Source organism: Trachurus japonicus, chromosome 15, assembly GCF_045865225.1.
Source record: "Trachurus japonicus isolate A0001 chromosome 15, Traja_1.0".
NCBI classification, from domain to species: Eukaryota; Metazoa; Chordata; class Actinopteri; order Carangiformes; family Carangidae; genus Trachurus; species Trachurus japonicus.
Window position 1 is genome coordinate 17,348,843 of NC_140921.1, and position 20,153 is coordinate 17,368,995.

The window sequence follows — 20,153 nt, forward strand, 5'->3', positions numbered from 1 at the left end:
CTGCATCTTTGTGTTCTCACACAACTGCTTTTCTTCCTTTGTTCCATTTCGTGGTGACCGTTACAGTAAAAAAAAAAAAAGGTTATATAGGCAGTGCTTAATTTGTAAATCATAAGGTGCCGCAGGATCCGGCTCAAATTAACCCCTGTATATAGGTGGTAGATTTGTTGCATGCGGAAGAACAGTTTCATATCTGTGATTAAAAAAATAGAAATTGCTAAGACTTTTTGAACTCATTGTGTGATGTGTTTAAGGAGTGAATGTGAGAATCAAACAGCTGGAAAAAGTCAAATGCATTATTTTGTTTGACTTTATGTCGCCATCTAGTGGGTGAATTACAGACATTTACACTGTGGGAATTTTCAAGCAGCAGTCTGAAATTTGAACATTGCTATTTTGACTTTATTTCGCAGCTGCTGTTTCCAAAATAGGTACATAATTATGACAATGCATTTTTTTTTTTAATTAATATATTTTATAACGATGTGATTTTATGCAGAGCATAAATAAAGAGGTATGCAGATACTAGATTAATTCTGGGTTGTCTATACTCTATCATAATATTGTCAAGGTGTGCATCAGACACAAAACAAAGCCTCATACAACCTCTCACCAGAACTTCCATGTTTTTGGTGATTTTGTGCCAAAACCTTCTTTGTCTTCTGCTTCTCTTCCTGTTTCTACAGTGATACACTTCTGAAGAACTGGACTGAGCCTCCTCTGTGTTGTTCAACAGGATAATAATGGTGAATTGTCTCATCATACACAATAGATGCACTAACATATCTAAATGTATTCCCATTATGAATAACTGTCAATTATCAAAATCAAAAAAAAGATTTTTTTTCTACCATAGACCTTCAGACCAATAAATCCAAACCTATACCTTTCAAATACGTAAACTTCAGTGTGTGTATCAGAGTGTGTGTGTTGCTATAGGTGAGCTTGACACGGTCTTTGGTCAGATCAATGCTTCTCCTCTTTTTTGCTCAGGAAGTTGTGCATCTTCACTGTTGACCTGCTTCTTGGCTGGACAGGTGTCTGAGCTTTAATGTCAGTCAGAAGAAGAAATGATTCAATCACTTGGATTTTAAAGCAGCAGTTTGACATTGTGACAACTTTCTTGCTGATATGTGATATTAATGTCAGTCTCAGTAAATTGGCTATTAAACATTGAACTCTCTGCATATAGAATATTCAACTATATTTTTCTTCATTATTATGTCAAACACCAGTTTCCATACATACCTTCAACTGCTTCATCTTCATCCCCCTTCTTCTCCTGTACGGACTGTTTTCCTCAGCACTGATGGGTCTCTTGAGGAAATTATAGGTCTTCTCACTAAGTCCATCAGGGACGTCCTCATCATGAACACTGTGTTTGGCTGAGCTGGCAGCACTGTTAGTGGACTTGTCAGGCATGAATGTGTTCAGTGTTGTCTCTGCCACATCTTAAATGTCCTCACAGGCTCTGAGCAGCTCTACACAGGACTTCACACTGGAAGATATCAAATCACTGTGTCAGACAACTTTATCTTTATCAGTGCACTGTACATCTACATCAGCATAGAGATTATAGACCCAGTATATAATCACTGACTAGAAGCTGTTATTGAAGGTACAGACGAGGTGTTTGGTCATGATGAGTGAAGGCTGAAGACTGTGACTTGGTGTAATTCTTCTACCAGTATCCACCAACAGCATCTGCTTCAGCAGGTTGGCAAAGCTGACCAGGACATAGTCATATGTTGTCATAAGATGTTTTAGGACCAGGAATTGTTTTTAGTTCTTCCAAACTGCATGTTGAAATTATTGTAATCTGTTCTAATATACAAACTCAACAGCTCCTGTTATCATTTCAACTGAAAAGATCAAATAGACCAAATTCCTTTATTTCATAATCAGGCTTTAATCAGTAGGCCTATGCTGAAGTAAGCACATTCATTTCCACTTACTGTTGTTCATTCAGATCCGCTAGTCTCTTCATCTTAGCAGTCACCATTAACTTCCACCACCCACTCTCTGTTGTTGGGTGTGACAAATGTCATTCCTCTGCCTCCCATAGTAATAACAATATGCAATGAAAGTAGGGTTAGGGTTTATTTGCTATAATGGAGGAGAGGATTAGTGAACTGGAAGCACCACTTCACTTCCCTTCTGCTTATTAAAATTGTGTTTATAGACTCTTAAAGTGTGACAGTATGGCGTAATTAAAATGCTGAAATGTTGGTATTTTAGATTCATTAGCTTTCAGGAAATGACAAACATGCAGCAAGAGAGAGAGTAGGTGAAAGAAGTAAAATAATAAAATATTATAGAAACCACAGAAGAGAAGAAGTCTTCAGGCCCACTACTGATGAGTCCTCCAGTTCATTTCCTGACATTCAGCCTGAAGGTTTTGCTTTAGATGTGCTTTTGTTCAGTAAGGGTGCATGTTTGTACTGCTTGATAATGATTGGAATAATTTAGGGCCAGAAAAGTAACAAACCATGACTGTAAAACAAAAACCCGTAGATGATGAAATTACATCAATTACACCAAGCAGTGTCTTCCCCAACCAGGTTATTCTCTAGCATGCAGCATGTCTTTATATTGTATATCACCAGAAGAATAACAGTTTAAAAATATTTTAGTATACTATTATTATTTATTATAGAAGTCATAGAGTTATTATAGCTGAATATATAAATACCAGTGTAGTGTCCTATAAGTTCGGCAATAGAATTAATCTCAGTCATTAGGTCAAATAAACAATCCAGTGGTGTGTGTTGTGTGCATTCACTGTCCCATTATGACTCAGTGGTGGGTGATGTTAAGTTATGTTTTCACCCAGCAGTGTTTTGCTTTTCACCAGCAGTGGTGTGTAACAGAGAGGAGGGAGTCGGGCTCTGTGGGAAAAGTGTTGCTGGGAATCAGTTCAGAGCCGTGTGGGCCATTATCAGGAACTTCACATTTGGAAAGAATGTTTGTTTTGCTTCACAACGTGCGTCCACTTGCAATGCGCACTAAAAGTTGTAATGTTTGAAGACAGTTTTCCTCTAAATCACTGTGGATTTCAGTCATGGAGATTACTCATCACTCGTTATTCCCTCTTTTAAAGTTTAAAAAAGACAGGTGAGTAATGACGGAGGTGTTGCTAACGTAGGTTCCGATTAAATGTCAAAAATCATAAAATGTCAGACAGGAAATGAGTGAATTCATCCACCCAGCGACCAGAAAACATTCCCCTTTTCTGTTTCCGTCTCGCCTTCTCAGGCTCATTCACTGTAAAACACTCTCAACATCTCGGCTAAGGATTGGCAGGATGAAGGAAGCCGTGGTATTTTCAAGGCTCTATAAATAGCTATCATCATTTCTCACCACTGGCTGCCATTGCCTTCACGCAACACATGAACACTGCGCCCATTCAGAAGTATCGTCTGGGCAAGAGAAGGCTGCAGCAGATGTGGAATCGGTAATCCCTGTCACCATGTTAGGAAACTATAAACTGGCAAATGTCAGAGGGAAAATACAGGGTCTGTGTGCCTATAACACTACTGATCTGGATCTTTACACAAACAGGAAATGTCCATCTCAAACTCATCTTTACGCAAGGCATTTTTGCACATCTTCCTCTCTTTCTGTTTTCCCCCTGCACATTCACTTGTTCTGTCAGTCTCCATCTGTTTTCCCTGCCCCTCTTTCCCTCTCCTCTGCAGTGGAATGTGCATCTCAGCAGTATCTGATGAAAGTGTGGTTAACAGGGCGCTGCTGAATGCGCCTGTCTGTGTTTTCATGTGTCATGTGCGTGCATGTTGGCCTCCCAAAAACGAGATGGGAGGCTAGAAACGTGAGCAGGAAAAGAATCAGACACTCTTGGGGGAAGGATTGGGTACTTCCACTGCAATCAACCACAAAAATTCCAGGTAGGTCATTTCCAGTGGAAGTGTCTCTGTGTCTCTGTCCCGGCTCTTCCAGTCCTGGTCTACTACAGCTGAGTGAACTCTCACCAACCAAGTACACACACCTGGTTCGGTAAACTCTAAAACACCGGGCTGTGGTCTGAGAGAAAGCCCTGTGGAAACAAATCTCCTGAAATGAAAGTTAAGAGTGCATGGTCAAGTGTTAAACATTGAAATTTCCTGTTGAATAATGCTGAGCATGTACAAATTACCCACAAATATAAAGGACAGCAACCTCAAGTTTGTCTTTAAAAAAATAGTGATGTTGATACAATGTAAGAAATAAGAGAAATCCTAGTTCTGTTCAAAACAATTATTCCAAAGTTTAGAGACATAAGACTTCTCTTTTTAGAGCAAAATTCCCGCACAGCATTTCCTCACTGTGCTTTGGGTGGTGAAAGAAAAAAAACTGTCATCTTTGCACAACATTACTCATTTGATTTGACTAACTCAGACTGCTTGAGTTGGGCTGCTCACGTTATCTTTAGGTTAATGTTCAGAGAGCATCTGTGCACATGGGGACTTATGGTTTTGATTCCCATCACATACATTAGAAGCACATTGGGAACAGATTTCTTCTTCAAGGAGCAGCACCCAGAAGCCTCCCAGTGATATATGAGTGTGTGTATAAAGTAGTGTGTTGTTTGTAATCATAATTTTATTTTGAAAGGTGTATCATGTATGTTGTCAGACCCAGTATATAATCACTGACTAGAAGCTGTTATTGAAGGTACAGACGAGGTGTTTGGTCATGATGAATGAAGGCTGAAGACTGTGACTTGGTGTAATTCTTCTACCAGTATCCACCAACAGCATCTGCTTCAGCAGGTTGGCAAAGCTGACCAGGACATAGTCATATATTGTCATAAGATGTTTTAGGACCAGGAATTGTTTTTAGTTCTTCCCACCTGCATGTTGAAATTATTGTAATCTGTTCTAATATACAAACTCAACAGCTCCTGTCATCATTTCAACTGAAAAGCTCAAATAGACCAAATTCCTTTATTTCATAATCAGGCTTTAATCAGTAGGCCTATGCTGAAGTAAGCACATTAATTTCCACGTACTGTTGTTCATTCAGATCCGCTAGTCTCTTCATCTTAGCAGTCACCATTAACTTCCACCACCCACTCTCTGTTGTTGGGTGTGACAAATGTCATTCCTCTGCCTCCCATAGTAATAACAATATATGCAATGAAAGTAGGGTTAGGGTTTATTTGCCATAATGGAGGAGAGGATTAGTGAACTGGAAGCACCACTTCACTTCCCTCCTGCTTATTAAAATTGTGTTTATAGACTCTTAAAGTGTAATTAAAATGCTGAAATGTTGGTATTTTAGATTCATTAGCTTTCAGGAAATGACAAACATGCAGCAAGAGAGAGAGTAGGTGAAAGAAGTAAAATAATAAAATATTATAGAAACCACAGAAGAGAAGAAGTCTTCAGGCCCACTACTGATGAGTCCTCCAGTTCATTTCATGACATTCAGCCTGAAGGTTTTGCTTTAGATTTGAAACTTCAGTAAGGGTGCATGTTTGTATTGCTTGATAATGATTGGAATAATTTAGGGCCAGAATGTTCCAAAGCAGAAAAGTAACAAACCATGGCTGTAAAACAAAATACATATGACGAAAAACCTACATCAATTACACCAAGCAGTGTCTTCCCCAACCAGGTTATTCTCTAGCATGCAGCATGTCTTTATCATACTGTATATCACCAGAAGAATAGCAGTTTAAAAATATTTTAGTATGCTATTATTATTTATTATAGAAGTCATAGAGTTATTATAACTGAATATATAAATACCAGTGTAGTGTCCTATAAGTTCGGCAATAGAATTAATCTCAGCCATTAGGTTGGGTCTATGTCAATTTAATTCTTATTTTAAAACTGTAAAGAGGATATATCTTGAAAAAAAAACAAAAAAAAAAACGGAGTATAATACATTTCTGCATTTTATTATAGCAGGAAGACCTGAACTGATTTACTTTGATGACAACCATCTGGTCTTGTAAAATAGATCTGAACAAAATATGTTTTCCCTACTCCAGCTCCACTGGAGATGTTCTGCAGCTCACACTGTTCTCCGTGCCACTATGTCAAGACACAGAAGCAACAAAGCAAAAATGTTGTTTTATTTATTTTTTATTTTTTTAATGACTCTAAAAGACAAACGTAATTTCTCCATGATAATCTGACCAGAGAATGTAATGACAGTAAAAAGTCACAGACATATTGCTATTGTCCCTTTAGACTTCAAAACTCTGCTTCAGAGTTTTTGGGCAGGGAACACTGTGTCAGTTTTTCGGATAATTGACATCAGCTCATGGCAACATTACGCATGATGTGCTTTCAGGGAGGGCCAGAGAAACCATTTCAAGGGGTTATGGCGACTGTTGGACGTTTGGTCTCTTGCGAACGGGTGGGAGAGCACATACAGGAAATGTCTCTTTGCTTGAGTAGCCAAAGTAAATATCACACGATGGGCACTCCAGAGAACCACCTGGCTCTATACCTCTTTATACCAAGTTGTCTGAGTTTTCTTTACTGTCTGTGTTGCTGGAAGAAAATTCCAACTACACAGCAACTTCACTTTAGCAGCGCCCACACCCTTGTATAATGGTGTTAGGGCAACATAAGACTCCAAAATTCATGTTAAGACCTGTGATGGCAAGCGTTGGGATATTTAAGGATTGAATTTGAAATAGACTCATGCATGACAGACAGGACATCTATAAACTGTGGCCAATATAATAATAAGGAGCATGTTAATGTTGGCAGCTCAAAAAGACTTTCAGGTTAAGTGTGGTGAATCCTTCTGTAGTCGTAATTGTCAGCACATGCTATAGTTTAGATTTCTTTCAAAACTTAAAATGATTCACCATGGTTACTTTCAATATCAAAATAAGCTGTGGATCCAGTGTTTTGTTTATGCGGCACGCGGGGGCTGTTGTGTACTGCTGTCTCCATTTGGCTGTATACAGCTGTGTGTTTCTGCAGACACCGACACGTGGACAGGACAACACTTCAGTGGAAATCTCAGAGGGGGAGAGGGTGGATAGGACTGTGTGCGGTGGGGGTATGGGAGTGAAGGAGGTTGGGGGGCTCCTCTCCTCTCCTCTCCTCTCTTCTCTTTAGAAGTGCTAGATTTATATCCTGGGGCTGCAGCTGGTTAACATTAACCCTTCCAGTCCTGTAGCTCTGAGCACATATGTCACTTTGGACTCAACACACCCACATGCAGACTGGATCCTTCTCATCATCATTGCATAGAAAGACAACTTGCCCAGAGACGGACGTTCTGCACGGCTGGTCTTTTGGCATAATTTACCAAGGAAGTGCAGACTGAATAAAATACTTCTATAAAAATTAGGCAATGGGTTTTATAGTTTCCCTGGTTGCAGTCTGATCTGTCTGTATCCTTATATGGCCCCATTTTAGGGTCACGTTCACTGCTGAAATTCTAGTACTAACCAATCCATGCATCCAAGTAAAGTAATGCAAATATTCATGAAAACTTTTTTCCCGTCTCTTTTATCCACCTGTCACACTCACACTTCTTTCATTTAAATTTGTTTTATTGCTCCTGTTTTAAAACTCTATTTCTCCTGCATTTCTTGTTGCGCTGATTTTGATTATTGAATGTAGATCTGGATCTGGATCTAGATCTGGATCTGGAGCAGCAACGGTGCAATGTTTTATCCCCAGTGCTCCTGTCCAAGAATAACTCATCACATTCAACTGGAAGTGTACAAGAAGCGAGCAATGGCCCAAAAAGGAAAGGAAGCGTGTTTATGTGTGAGTACTGTAATCTGCAGCCCTTCTCACCACATTCCTGTCCCATGGCAGCAGCAAGTGTGCAAAGCAGTCACACATAGTAATGGTACTGTCTCGCTGACTGCTTTTAAGGCAACCAGATAGAGTTGTCACAGTGGAGATTTGGGTGCTGCTATAACAACTTGTCTGGAGTCTGTTCTTAAGAAGCGCATGCCGACTGGAATAGATGAGACATTGAATCATCCTCCACTGCTTGGCTCTGTTTTCATTGGCTGAACGTTAGCCCACCTCCAGAACCCCAACAGACTGTTCCGGTAAGAACAAGCCTCTTTCCAGATTATTACACACATCAAACACACACACCAGTGCACTCTCATGCAATACACATTTTCTATCATGCAGCAAATACATGCACATTGTCTCCGCACATGCATGTGTGAGTGACTGTCTTGTAGTCTTTTAGAGACACATAGTTAGAGACAGATAGTTTCAAGAATCTGCGTCTTTCATGTGGTTTAAGCGGCTTTAGCATATAAATGATCTCTGCTGATTGGCCCAGGCTTTTATCTCCCAACAGGAAGTTCCTGAGGGCTTCCGTCGTTAGCCTCCCAAATCTGTGTCTCATTTGGAAAAAGCCACCAATTTCTCCATATGGCCCAGCTCTCTCTCTCTAAATTAAACTCAAAGTATTAAAACAAAATCAACAAAAAGCATTTGATGAACATTTTCCCCTCAAGCAACTTATCTAAACACTTCCATGAACAACAACAACAACAAAAAAGATTATAACCAAAAGAAACGCCTCATTGTCTCTCACTTACTGGTCTTTATTCTTGCTCTTTTTGTTCTTTGGCTTTACATAATGAACACTTATATTTTTTGTTCAGCATACACATTTTAGCACCAATAACATCCATATTGTTCAGAGGTTGTTGTCACAACCTAGTTGAGTATACAGCATTCTGACAGAAGCTCACTGATAGGAAAAAAAAAAAATACTGTATGCAATGTTTGAATCTGACAAAACAAAAAACAGAGCTGGTCAAAAGGAAATCTGCAAGTGTTTTTTGTTTTTTTAGTCCATCGTGTGTCGGTAACTGTTCTTTAATGTTGGCTGTCGTACAAAAAACATGTAAACACATAAAAATATATACTTTAAGAAAAGATAATGAAAAATGATCCCCTGTGAAAACAAATGCACTAATCATATGAGAGCCTTAAGATGGAGACAAAGCTAGTGCCTGAATATATCTACAAAACATGTTAAGGCATTGTACTGTAAACTTATATCCACTTTAATTGAGATTTGGATTAAGATGATAATAATATAATTAAAACCACTCTGCCCTCATAACACATCTCCAGTCCTGGGTAGCTTCAGGGACCCTGGGATGTTTTCATGTCATGAATACACTGACTACAATGTCTCTGTTGCATCATAAAAATCTTTTGATGATTCTGCCTCGACCACCAAGGACAAAAGAGAACCTGTGATTAGAGTAGCTGTTGAGTTAAATTACAGTGAAGTTAACTATTCCTCATCTTGCTGTGGACCCCCCCCCTCCCCTCTCTCCCCTCCCTTACTTGTTGCCATCACCTCTCCAGTCTCATCATCAGACCACCGTTTGCTCGCCCCGACACTTCCTGCACGCCCCATAAATAACCGTGGGGACATAGGACAGGCAGCACAGGCCGGCGAACACGGCGGCCGTCAGGTAGACCTTGTACAGACACGAGTGCTTGTACTGATCCAGGTTGCAGTACGCGTTGCGGTTCGTCTTGTAGATCATGATACCTATGGCCGGCATGTAGAGCAAGGTGGCGGCCACGTCGTGCGCCAGGTTGGTGCACAACCAGCGCTCCCCTCCCAGCAGCGGCACCAGGTCCTGCTTCTCCAGGAGGGTGATGAAGAACAGGGCGAGGGTGAGGAGCCAGAAGAGGACAGCGACGAAGAGGACGAAGTGGATGGAGCCCTCGTACTTGTTGGCAGCGATGGTGACCCACAGCCCGGCCCCGAACAAGATCTGCAGGATCCGGAAGATTCCCAAAAAACTCCTAAGGAACTTCATGCTATCCCTCACCACCGGCGGGGGATGTTGGGGTGGCATCTCTCTCTCTCTCTTCTCTCCTCCTCCGGTCACTCTCCGGTTCAGTTTTTCACCCCGAACAGGGCGGGTGCTTTCTGCCAGCTGCAAACAGCTGGTGGGAAAAGATGGGCAAAGAGTTGGGAATAACGGGCCGGAAGGGCGGGTTTGTGGTCTAAGAGCGAAGCCAAAAGTGGACAAGTTGAGGCATTTGAAAAAAAATGAACTCTCTGTTCTTTCCACAGCCCCGGGGTTTTGAAATGAAAACCCTTCTTGAATGTTTCGTCTTTTCCGTTTCCTCTGTTGAGTCCGTGCTGGGGGGGCTGGGTGACAGAGAGGGGGCGGCCTGTAATTCAAAGCCTGCTCCTCCTCTGCTGGACTGGACGTGCTGGATCCATCCGTGTCCACTCATCTGCTGCATTTCCCAGTTGTGTTGGCCAGTTTCCCCCATGGGCGTGTGTGTCGGACCTCCCTCCTTCTGTCTTTTCTAAGTGGAAGTGACATTATAGGACTTCATGAAGCGTAGGTCGGCGAAACTAAAAAATAAAAAGTGTAGCCTATAGAATTAAAAGGGTAAAGATTTTGGCGCAATAGACTATTTCATAGCTCAACTTTTTTTTTCTGTTTCTTTGTTTCTTCCAGGTTTATAATAGACTATTTTCCCCACTGGAACATAAACGCATCAAAGGAGCCTGTGTCAATGATAATAACAACAATAGGCGAATTATAATAATAAAAAAAAGATCTGTTCAGTTCATATGGCCGGGCTCCTGCTGTTTGGAGCCCATGCGTCATCTTGTTTGCGTCTTTGCACACAGGATGCTCACATGTTAACTTCCCTCGCACATCACTGACAGACGCTTCTCGTGCCAGACCGCCTCATTGACGTCAATGGATTTCAGCGGACACGCCCTATACGTGGCCGGGGGGGTGGGGTGGGGGTTGGGGGGGGGGGGGCGCTTACACCCCTCCCCTCCTCCACCTTCACACCCGTGATTGGTCGAAATAAAGCCCCCTCCCTTAGAGGAAGGAGGGATCAGGGAGCAGCTGCGCCCTCATTGGTGGAGCGGTGACCCTTGATTCATGATCGGCAGACCGCTCAAGGACAAGAAATGCGCTGCAAGTGAAGCTCGGGTAAACAACAACCCGACACTCTCTGTGTTTCGGCAGTTTTATCGGAAAAGGAGTAGCGATGCATTAGGAAGCAGAGCTGCGCTGGAGATACTTCGGGTAAGCAGCTCTTTTCTTTAGCCGTTTTCTCGTGACTCTCACGGGATTCCCGTTTAGGTCAGGCCACTTGGCCTTTTACCCACAGTGTAGGCTGAAACCCTGCAGAGCTGGCGAGACTAGTGCAGTAGTTAAGTGATATCAAGTAAATAGCCTATCCACTAAAACCAAGGATATTAGCCTACAAGGTTTGTACATTTCTACTTCTTGATTCTCAGTTTTGCAGGAGAGTCGGTGTGTGTGCACTGAGCCATAACAGTTTGTTATTCAAACAGCAGACTGTGACGTGTAATCAATGTTAACCCACTTCTAATGCAAATACACGGGCCTGCGGATGTGTTTCTCTGTGTGGAGCCACTTTCCATAATGACCATAGCCTATGAGAGAATTTCAAAACAATAGCAGCTGTTATAGAGCTGTGATGGTGCTCATAAGTTGACTGTGATTGTGTTGTATAGGCTACTTGTGCTTCTGAATAGATCTACAATGTAAAAAAATATATATATAGTAAATTAGACATGCAGAGGACTGAGTAGTTCAAGTGATTGAGGAAAAGTGGGAGACTTGGACTCCTGCAGAAGGAAGCTTAACTAAAAGAGAATAGATCTTCAGAGGATGAAGCAAACTCAGTCTGTGAGATGATGCTCTGGAGAAAGCTCTAAGTGGAAAAGGCTGCTGACCCACATGCAGTCGTGACCTTGGTCACTCAGCTAATTCCTATGTGTTTGTGTCCCACTTAAACACATATGTGAGAAGAGAGAGAGATAAAGGGAGCATCTGCAGTTTAATAGGTCTTAAAGCACAGCTCATCATCACTCACTTCCCAAAGCAGGATTAAAGAATCAGAGCAGGTGGCTGGCAGCGTCTCACTGTGACGGCCGGGTGTCCACAGGTGTTGTGACGCAGCCTGTCTGTGCTGCTCTTCTGTTGGGTTCTGTTTTGATATTTATCAGTCTAATATCAATGACAAACGAATCACAATGTGCTGAATCTCTTGTGTCTTGCTCCACAGACTCAAACCTTTGTATGCCACCTTTTCCCGTGTTTCTCTGGATGGATACCGGACACGCCTCTCCGCCGTCCTCCATGGTGGCGGGCCCTTCCTCGCTGTGGCGTCTGGCCCAGAGGAGGAGCAGGAAGGCTGGCTCGGGGAACATCTTCAGCGACGTGAACCTGTGGCAGCTCCAGAGACTGTTCAGGGCAGCGGGGGACCAGGACGCGGAGCAGAGGGCCCAGCTGGTGTGGGGCCACAGAGACGAAGCTGAGCTGGCTCAGGCTTTAATCGGACTGAGGGCCCGAAGTCACCGGAGAGGACTGAGGAGTAACGGCAGAGATGCTCTGGGGTCACACTGGCTGCGTGCCTTCAATCACCTCAGGTAGAAACACTCCTAACCTGAACACATTTTAATATACATTCACATTATCCAATGTTATATTATATTACATCTGTTTAATCACTTTTTTTCTATGCAGGATAGGGGACAGCTCAACCAGAAGCCAGGGAAAGGATGCAGGAGAGGAGAATGACTCAGAGACAGGAGGCCACAGCAGTCCGGAGCCACGTCGGGGTCCCACTATAGGGACAACAGGAAGAAGCACAGGGGCCACAGTGGTGCAAACGGAGGGCCACGGCTCTGCAGGGATGAATGAGAGATCACTCAGATCTGGGTCAGGACTGAGGAGAGGAGGAGACAGTGATCCAGAGAGGTACCTCCACCGAATACTCCACTGATCCACCGGCCCGTACTGTACGCCTGAGGGTCAACCAGCACTTTAACAACCTGTGGGTCTTCACCTGAAGAAATGTCCTGATGCGTTCAGGCACCGGGGTGAGGTTGAATGAACCTCTGCCAAGAGCAACATGGACACAAATCAGGTTTTTCAGGTTGAATGAATAGTTTCTCAAAATGCCATAAAGTCACAGACCAGACAGCGCTGTACTGTTAATTATTGCAAGCACATCTCCACCCAGATTATGTATCAACATGAACCTCTAACTGGCTCCTGGTATCCAACAACTTTTTACTGTGGTTGCCTTATGTGCTTTCTTAAATTGATCCCACCACGAACACTAATCATGCATATCTCTAATTATGGATGATATTTGATACAAAAATGGTCCAATCTTCATTTAACCTGGCAGTAATCAGACTAAATGTATTGTTATGAATATCTAAGGCAACAGTGTGGTTATGAAGTTGTATCTCTTTCATATACCACACACAAAGCCATATATATTTAGATATATATGAGTGAGATGATGTACTGTAGCTTGGTAACTTCCTGATTATTGCATTTGACACTAACTGAAGTTGAACCTTTTCCATGAATATGTGTGTGGTATGATACACAACACTAAACGCTAAATGGTGCGCAACAAGAGCAGTGTCAGTTTACACACTACGGCTGCACATTTGACTCAAGCTTCCTGACTGACATCTGCACCAGTCGCTGGTTTTCACTCGGTGAGAATAAAGCACGAGCTGGTCAGTTCTGCCAAGAGACCACACCCAAAGGCCATAGCCACAATGACCCTCACTGTTGAGAGAAAGAAGAACTTGAAACTAACGTGTAAAACTTTATGTGGCAACAGTGTGAAAAAACACTGTGCATGTAAAAGACTTTATGCCACCAACCTCATCAGATTGCTGGAAACTTGATGAAGCTTTTTTTGGTTATTTTTTGATAATAACTGTTTGATGTGTCATTTTTAGATATGGTAATAAAGAATTGAGTCTTTGTATTGTTTATAAGTTTTATTTTATTTTGTGTGACTACAGTAGCACTGACTTTATTGAAAATAAATATGTAGGTTTTTGTTAACATATTTTTTTATGGGTTGATAGTGATACACATTCACATTTATTTAACATAAGATAGTCTGTTGTTTTGCATGCTCATTTCCACTGTTTCCTTGCATGCATATGCAGCCCATACACATTTTGCACCCTGAAGTCTGTCACTGTTAACCACTGTGCAGCTCCACTGGACCAGTTGGGTGTTAAGTGCCTCACTTGAGTGCAGCTCTCGAGCAATTTTGAATGATGATCGTGAATAGAGGAGCATAACACATCGCTTCCAGATGCTCTGCTGTTATAAATTACTGTTTGAATTAAATTTGAATTAGCACAGTGACATCAATCCACATGTATCCCATATATTACATCTCACATAAACATGCAGTGAGAAATTGCACCTCATAGAAAACGGCCTTGTAGCAGAATCAGAGACAATACCGCCCTCCAGTGGTTATAACTGTGTATGAAGCTGTCATGTGTGTCCACTTGGAGTCACTAGATGGCACTAAAGGCTTTGTTTTGGAAGAGAAAACCACTACACTGAGCCAGTACAGAATTCATACCTGCCATGCATGCCACAGAAAACTTTATATTGCAGCATATGTAATTACGACCTTGAGGGACACACTCATTTTAATAGTCAATATGATTTTACTGATCCCAGGTTTTCATGTTTAACTTCTCTTTTATGCCAGGTCTACCAAATGACCTCAGTGTGTGGTGATGGCTAATGAGTTTCTCAATCTCTAATGCAAACATCCAACACTTCTGGTAGTGTTTTATCATAATATAGTGAAATATTAGACTGAATGGATGTGCTGTCTGTCCATTTAAGCGTCAGAATCTGTTCTGGTCTATTTATCAAGGCTCTACGAGGATTTCTGTATGTTCTGTACTTTATTTCTTCAGGTCACACAAAAGCCAAGCGCTGCTGAGTACAGATCAGGATATACAGTATAAGGGCTTTATCTCCCACATTTACAGTTGGACATTTGGACTATAGCGATGCCCTGCACCCACCAGATGTCTTCTTTCCTATCATTGTCCTCCAGCTTCCTCCTCCCTGATGCCTGGAGATTAAGAAGTCATGGTGGAGATAAAAAAAAATCTTGTCTGTGTATCCTGGGTCTACTCAGTCGTGCATGGCCGGTTCACCGGGAAACTGAGTCATCTGTCGGGCAGCTTTACAGGGTGCTGAAACCTCAGCTGACGCCCTCAGTGTAGAGAAAGCAGCAGATTGACTCCGAGGTAATCCTCAGTCCGCTGAGCCTCTCACCTTGTTGTGTCAAAGTGAGCTCACTGCACTGCACAGAAAACCTAATTTTAGAGCCTATACCGTATATACACTGTCGGTTATCACAATTGTTCATTCACACCATAAATCCTATGACTATTAGATGAGATGTGCAAGGATGATCCTGCAATAAATTATCTGCATCTTCATTTAGTGGTTTGCCTTGGAGTGCAGCTCACCCATCACCATTAGTTTATTCTAACATACTGCTACTTTACCAAATTTAATTTTTTACATGAAATAAAACACAACAAGATTTCAATCTGCTGTTAAAGATAGACAAAGCAGTGTCTATTCAGGGTTATGTGTCACATTTTAGATATCTACGAGTTGCTAAGTGCCCTATTTGACCTTCAGCTGATTCCTTTAATAACACCTACTGTATATTTACTATTTCAATTTCAAATTCAAAGTCAGATATTCTGGCCTTGGTTGACCTGTAGGTTAAGGTACTATAAAATCACTGAATTTAGATTTGTTGGTGCCTGATAATGATCACTTATTGGTCAAATTTAGAAGTAAATGAAATGAGAATCTCAAACAAGGTCAAATAATAACGGAGTTGCAGAAAAAAAAATCCAACATCGCTGACTTCTGTACTTGTAGCTATTATACTTCTGCACACAATAACAGTGAGGTGGCAAACTGAGATTCCTTTGTGAAGCACTGTTGCCTTTTAGGCAACATGCAGATCTTAGCAGTTTTTCTAAGTTATGTGCATATTTATGAATATCTTCATGCTTCTAAAATCATTAGCCCAATTTTGTAGTTAATAAAAAATGACAGAGAAAGGTTTTTCTGTGTTTGTGGGAAGTTGTAAATGGCATGTATTTCTAGCACTCGCTGTGTTGTGCTGCCCTTAGTGGTAGAAAAAAAATGTCCAATTTGAAGCAGAGTAGGGTAAAAAGTAAAAACCGTACGAAGTATTTGCATATTCCGTCCCATTCCTGCTTAATTTCACCGACTTATTTCTGGTGTTTGTGCAGAAAGATGTGTATGTGTTTGCTTACAGTGCTGACCACTGAGACCTTTCCCAGTGTTTATTACAGCCCAATTTATCTGGTCAGCACTGAATGCCCACTTCTACAGATTCTCCCTTAAAAACCGCAGTGGACCAATAACTTTGCAGACGCCTCTGCATCTTGATGAAATCATAAATTTGATTTTGACAGCAGCCTGTCTCTTCAATCAAGCAAGCAAAATTAGATTTTGATGGACAACAAAGTTTTCATGATGCTGTTTCAACAGAAACTTCTTCTCACATTATGAATGCACTCAGATGTGCTCATTTTTCAGCGTTCCTTTCCAGACATTTTGGAGAAGATAAGTCAAGACAAAGCTGACAAAGGATGAAGAAAGAGAGGAGTGACAGCTGTATGGAGAGCACAGAGAGCAGATCAGATTTTCAAAGGGGAGACGGGGAGAAGAAGAAACAAATTTTTTTCTCCCTGTGTCTAGATCTGTTCATGATTGACAACGGAAGCAGTATAGAGATTTTTACATTCGTAAGGATCTGAGAGTTGAATATGTCCTTGCTGCATTGTAATTAGAGAACGGAACGGTAATTAGTGAAATGATATATACAGTGCTTGCTCCTCATGCTCTGATAATAATCCCTGGCATACACACACACACACACATATACTGTACACACACATCCATCCACACACTCGCACATGCGCACACACAACCCCTGAGCCACACTTTGTGTCTTTGTTCACTGTAGAATCACACAACACTGCGGCACAGCACTCATTGTTATTCCTTCCTCTGTGTCATTGTGTGCCTTTGTTCTTATTCTCAGTGTACAGCTCAGGCTCTCACTTGCTGCAGCAGTCTCAAAACACGGGCATGGCAGTGCCTCCCTGCCCTCCCTTTGAGGTGAACGCTGAACATCAAACAAGACTTAACAAGAGTGTCCTGCTGAGCGAGGGCACCTTTTTCAGTTTACTCAAATTTAAAGGGACTCAGGTACAAAAAGAAAAAAGCTCTTTATGGAAACGTCAGAAATAAAAACTGCTTTATTGATCATTCTCTCGAAACTACGAAAAGAAGATTTAATGTGCTCGAATAGCCGCAACTGGTCATGAAATAAAACTTGAACCTGTCTCTGTTGCTACTCATCTAACGTGGACTCTGACCAATGGTGCCTTCGATATACGTATGCACAAGGCCAAACTGCTTTCCACATCTAAGACCTTTCTGTCTGGCTTTATGCTTTGCTGCCTTCAGGGCTGTTCTGGGCCGTAGAGAAACGTGTTGAGCCAACTTCACATCACATCATATTACATTGCATTGCCCACAACCAACATCCTGAACCATTCATAAGGGCAGGGGAGGACAGGGGTTTTAAAGGTAGCTAACCTTGTTGTACCTTAATCATATGCCATGTATCATGATTGTGTTACCCCTTTGTTATTTGGCCTTTATCTGAACCCACATAAGAGAAGCCACAATGTTCTTTTTGCTACAGTACTAGTCTGTTGTTTTTCATTTGAATTTATAAATGTCCAGTTTGAATTTTTTTTAAAACATTGGAATGTACCCTATTTTTTGCGTAAGCCAAATAAAGCCCTGAATATCTGAGGCTTTGCTTCACTAATATTTTCACATCAATACTGTACATCTGGCCTGGGCATGGGATGGTAATACTGAAACAGTGCTGATATCCAATGCATTGATAAGACACAATCAAAATATATAAGTATTTCTCACCTGTAAACCAATCAAATTTGGGCTTCATGACAGTAGTATTTGCAATCTCTGCATAACTTGTATTTATGGATCCATTTATGAATTAAATTACAAGTGTACTGAGAGAAGCTGCTGGGTCATTAATATAAACGACTGAAATAAAATTCTTGTTATGAAATCAACACATAAGTGGCATAAAGGAGAGGAGGTTTCCATGATTTATGCTCAGGACGTCGCTGATCAAGCTGGAAACTGGCAGGACAAACCTTCAATCACTTAGTGTCTGAACCTCATCACCTTTACCTCCAGCTGGATTGGAAAAGCTAGTTGGTGTGTGTGTGCGTGTTTGTGTTTGTGTGTGTGTGTGCATACTGAGCTCTTAATAGTAATCTCTAATAGAACAAAAGTGCAGAGTGCAGTGCAAAGAAGTCCACTGTGTTATTTTTGTTTACTGCACACAACATTTCTTTCTGTTTTCTGTTTTTTTTTGCTGTAATTTCAACCACAAAGTCGTGAATTGTTAACAGATTTCGCCGCGTGTGTGCAAACACTGCCAGTGCAGCACAATCAGTGCAAATTCTTACCAAACAAACACCGGGAGAAAAAAGGGGGCTGCTCTCATACCCCATTGACTCACACAACTTGACGTAATGCAAGCTTAATTTATTCAGAGATCTGGTTGCAGTGGTTGGTTTATTGGGATGTGTAATAACAGCATGTGCACGTAAAGATCAGCAGGGTAAAGTGGGACTAATTTCACATTAACACGTACCACTGGGTTGGAACTAAGAGGGAAAGCATGTCTGAATAATTAACTTCAAAAGCAGACTTCAGAATAACCTTGACTTAATGAAGAAAGTAGCATGCGGACTTGCTCATGTATCACACACATCCACGTTATGCAGAACTGGTGCTTTTGCCTCACACGAGTGCAAAAACATGCATGGGTGCACAGACTTTATCTCATGCATCTGAGGCCCTTTCAGGCTTCTTTAACCTCTGTTTGCTCCCGTAGAGGAGGATGATATCTTTCAAACATGTGACAGTACACAGCACAGGACAACAGCTTGCGCATTGATCTTTTTCAAGTCAGTTGCAGTTACACAACCTCAGGGATGCACACACTTTGTAACTCTGAATACACACAAGTATTCACACATGCTGCATACAGACTGAACCACAAAGTGACACAAATTCCTCCCCTCTGCGAACATAAACATGAACTTTTTGTGAGTACAAAAACATCTCAGCAGCGCTTTAGTGGGTGTGATGATTTAGGTCTTTTCAGAGGGAAAAGTGATGCTGAATAGCTGAAACTCAAAGTGCTTATACTGGCAGACCCAAGTGATATACTGCTGTGGCTCGTTTTCATTACTTTGTCTTCTTACTCCTTTTTTTGCAATATACTTTTATGGAAAAAGAATGGTATACATAAAGAGCAGTTCTTCTGAGGGTTTGTTTTTTTATGTATTCCTGTTCTCCACCCTATAGTATTTCTGTTTCCATGCCTACTCCATATACATCACTCATAGGACCCATACATCAGATATGTCTAGCCCACGCTTAAAAACTTAAAAACTCCACATCCTGAGCTAAAGATCAAACTCACAAGTGCATTAGACACAAAGACAAACATTAAAGAGAGAGAAAAATTGAAAAAGAACAAAGTGCAAAGACTAATGACATTATTGTCATCTCATAGTCCTTCTGTAGTGCACCCCAGAGCCACAGCTCACAGATGTGCCACTGAAAGAGAATATTTACAGGGACAAAACTGACACACAAGCAACTCTGCAACTATGTTAAAAAATGAAAGAAAAAAAAAAAAATCCTCCAGTTCTCCAGAGGGTTGGAGCCCTCCCCTCCAACACCAGCAGCTCCACTGTCCTCCCCATACTTATACTGTAGTTCATGTCTGTGGAGAGCAACAAGACGCATGAAGGACTGATTGTCCCCAGATGATGAATCCTGAGGACAATGGTGATCGTCTCACTGCTCTTCTACTGCCACCACCAGGTCCACATTTGTGGTTTTGAGTGAACTGATTTATGATCAGTTGGTTTTATGATTATTTGATGCATTGCCATTCATGTTCCTCTGAGGAAAGATTGTGATAAAGTTAGTGAACCCATCCATCCATCCATCCATCCATCCATCCATCCATCCATCCATCCATCCATCCATCCATCCATCCATCCATGGGTATTTCATATCTTTTTAAGTATATTTCTTTGGATTTTCATGCCTTTAGTACAGTTGAGAGAGACAGGAAATCGAGAGGCTGAGAGAGGGGAATGACATGCAGGAAAGGGCCGCCCAATGCGGGATTCAAATC

General features: G+C 41.6%; 2 protein-coding genes across 2 annotated transcripts; one reads left to right on the forward strand and one right to left on the reverse strand.

The window, feature by feature from the left end:
- Nucleotides 1–6,251: 6,251 nt before the first annotated feature.
- Nucleotides 6,252–9,829, reverse strand: marveld1 (MARVEL domain containing 1). Its single transcript, XM_085800072.1, has one exon. The coding sequence runs from the start codon at nucleotides 9,827–9,829 to the stop codon at nucleotides 9,335–9,337; it is 495 nt and encodes a 164-aa protein (XP_085656198.1). The 3' UTR covers nucleotides 6,252–9,334.
- A 387-nt stretch (nucleotides 9,830–10,216) lies between these two features.
- LOC146973480 (uncharacterized) lies at nucleotides 10,217–13,785 on the forward strand. Its single transcript, XM_085800071.1, has 3 exons — nucleotides 10,217–11,035; nucleotides 12,045–12,408; nucleotides 12,506–13,785. The coding sequence occupies exons 2-3, from the start codon at nucleotides 12,059–12,061 to the stop codon at nucleotides 12,762–12,764; spliced, it is 609 nt and encodes a 202-aa protein (XP_085656197.1). The 5' UTR covers nucleotides 10,217–11,035; nucleotides 12,045–12,058; the 3' UTR covers nucleotides 12,765–13,785.
- The last annotated feature ends 6,368 nt before the right edge of the window (nucleotides 13,786–20,153 follow it).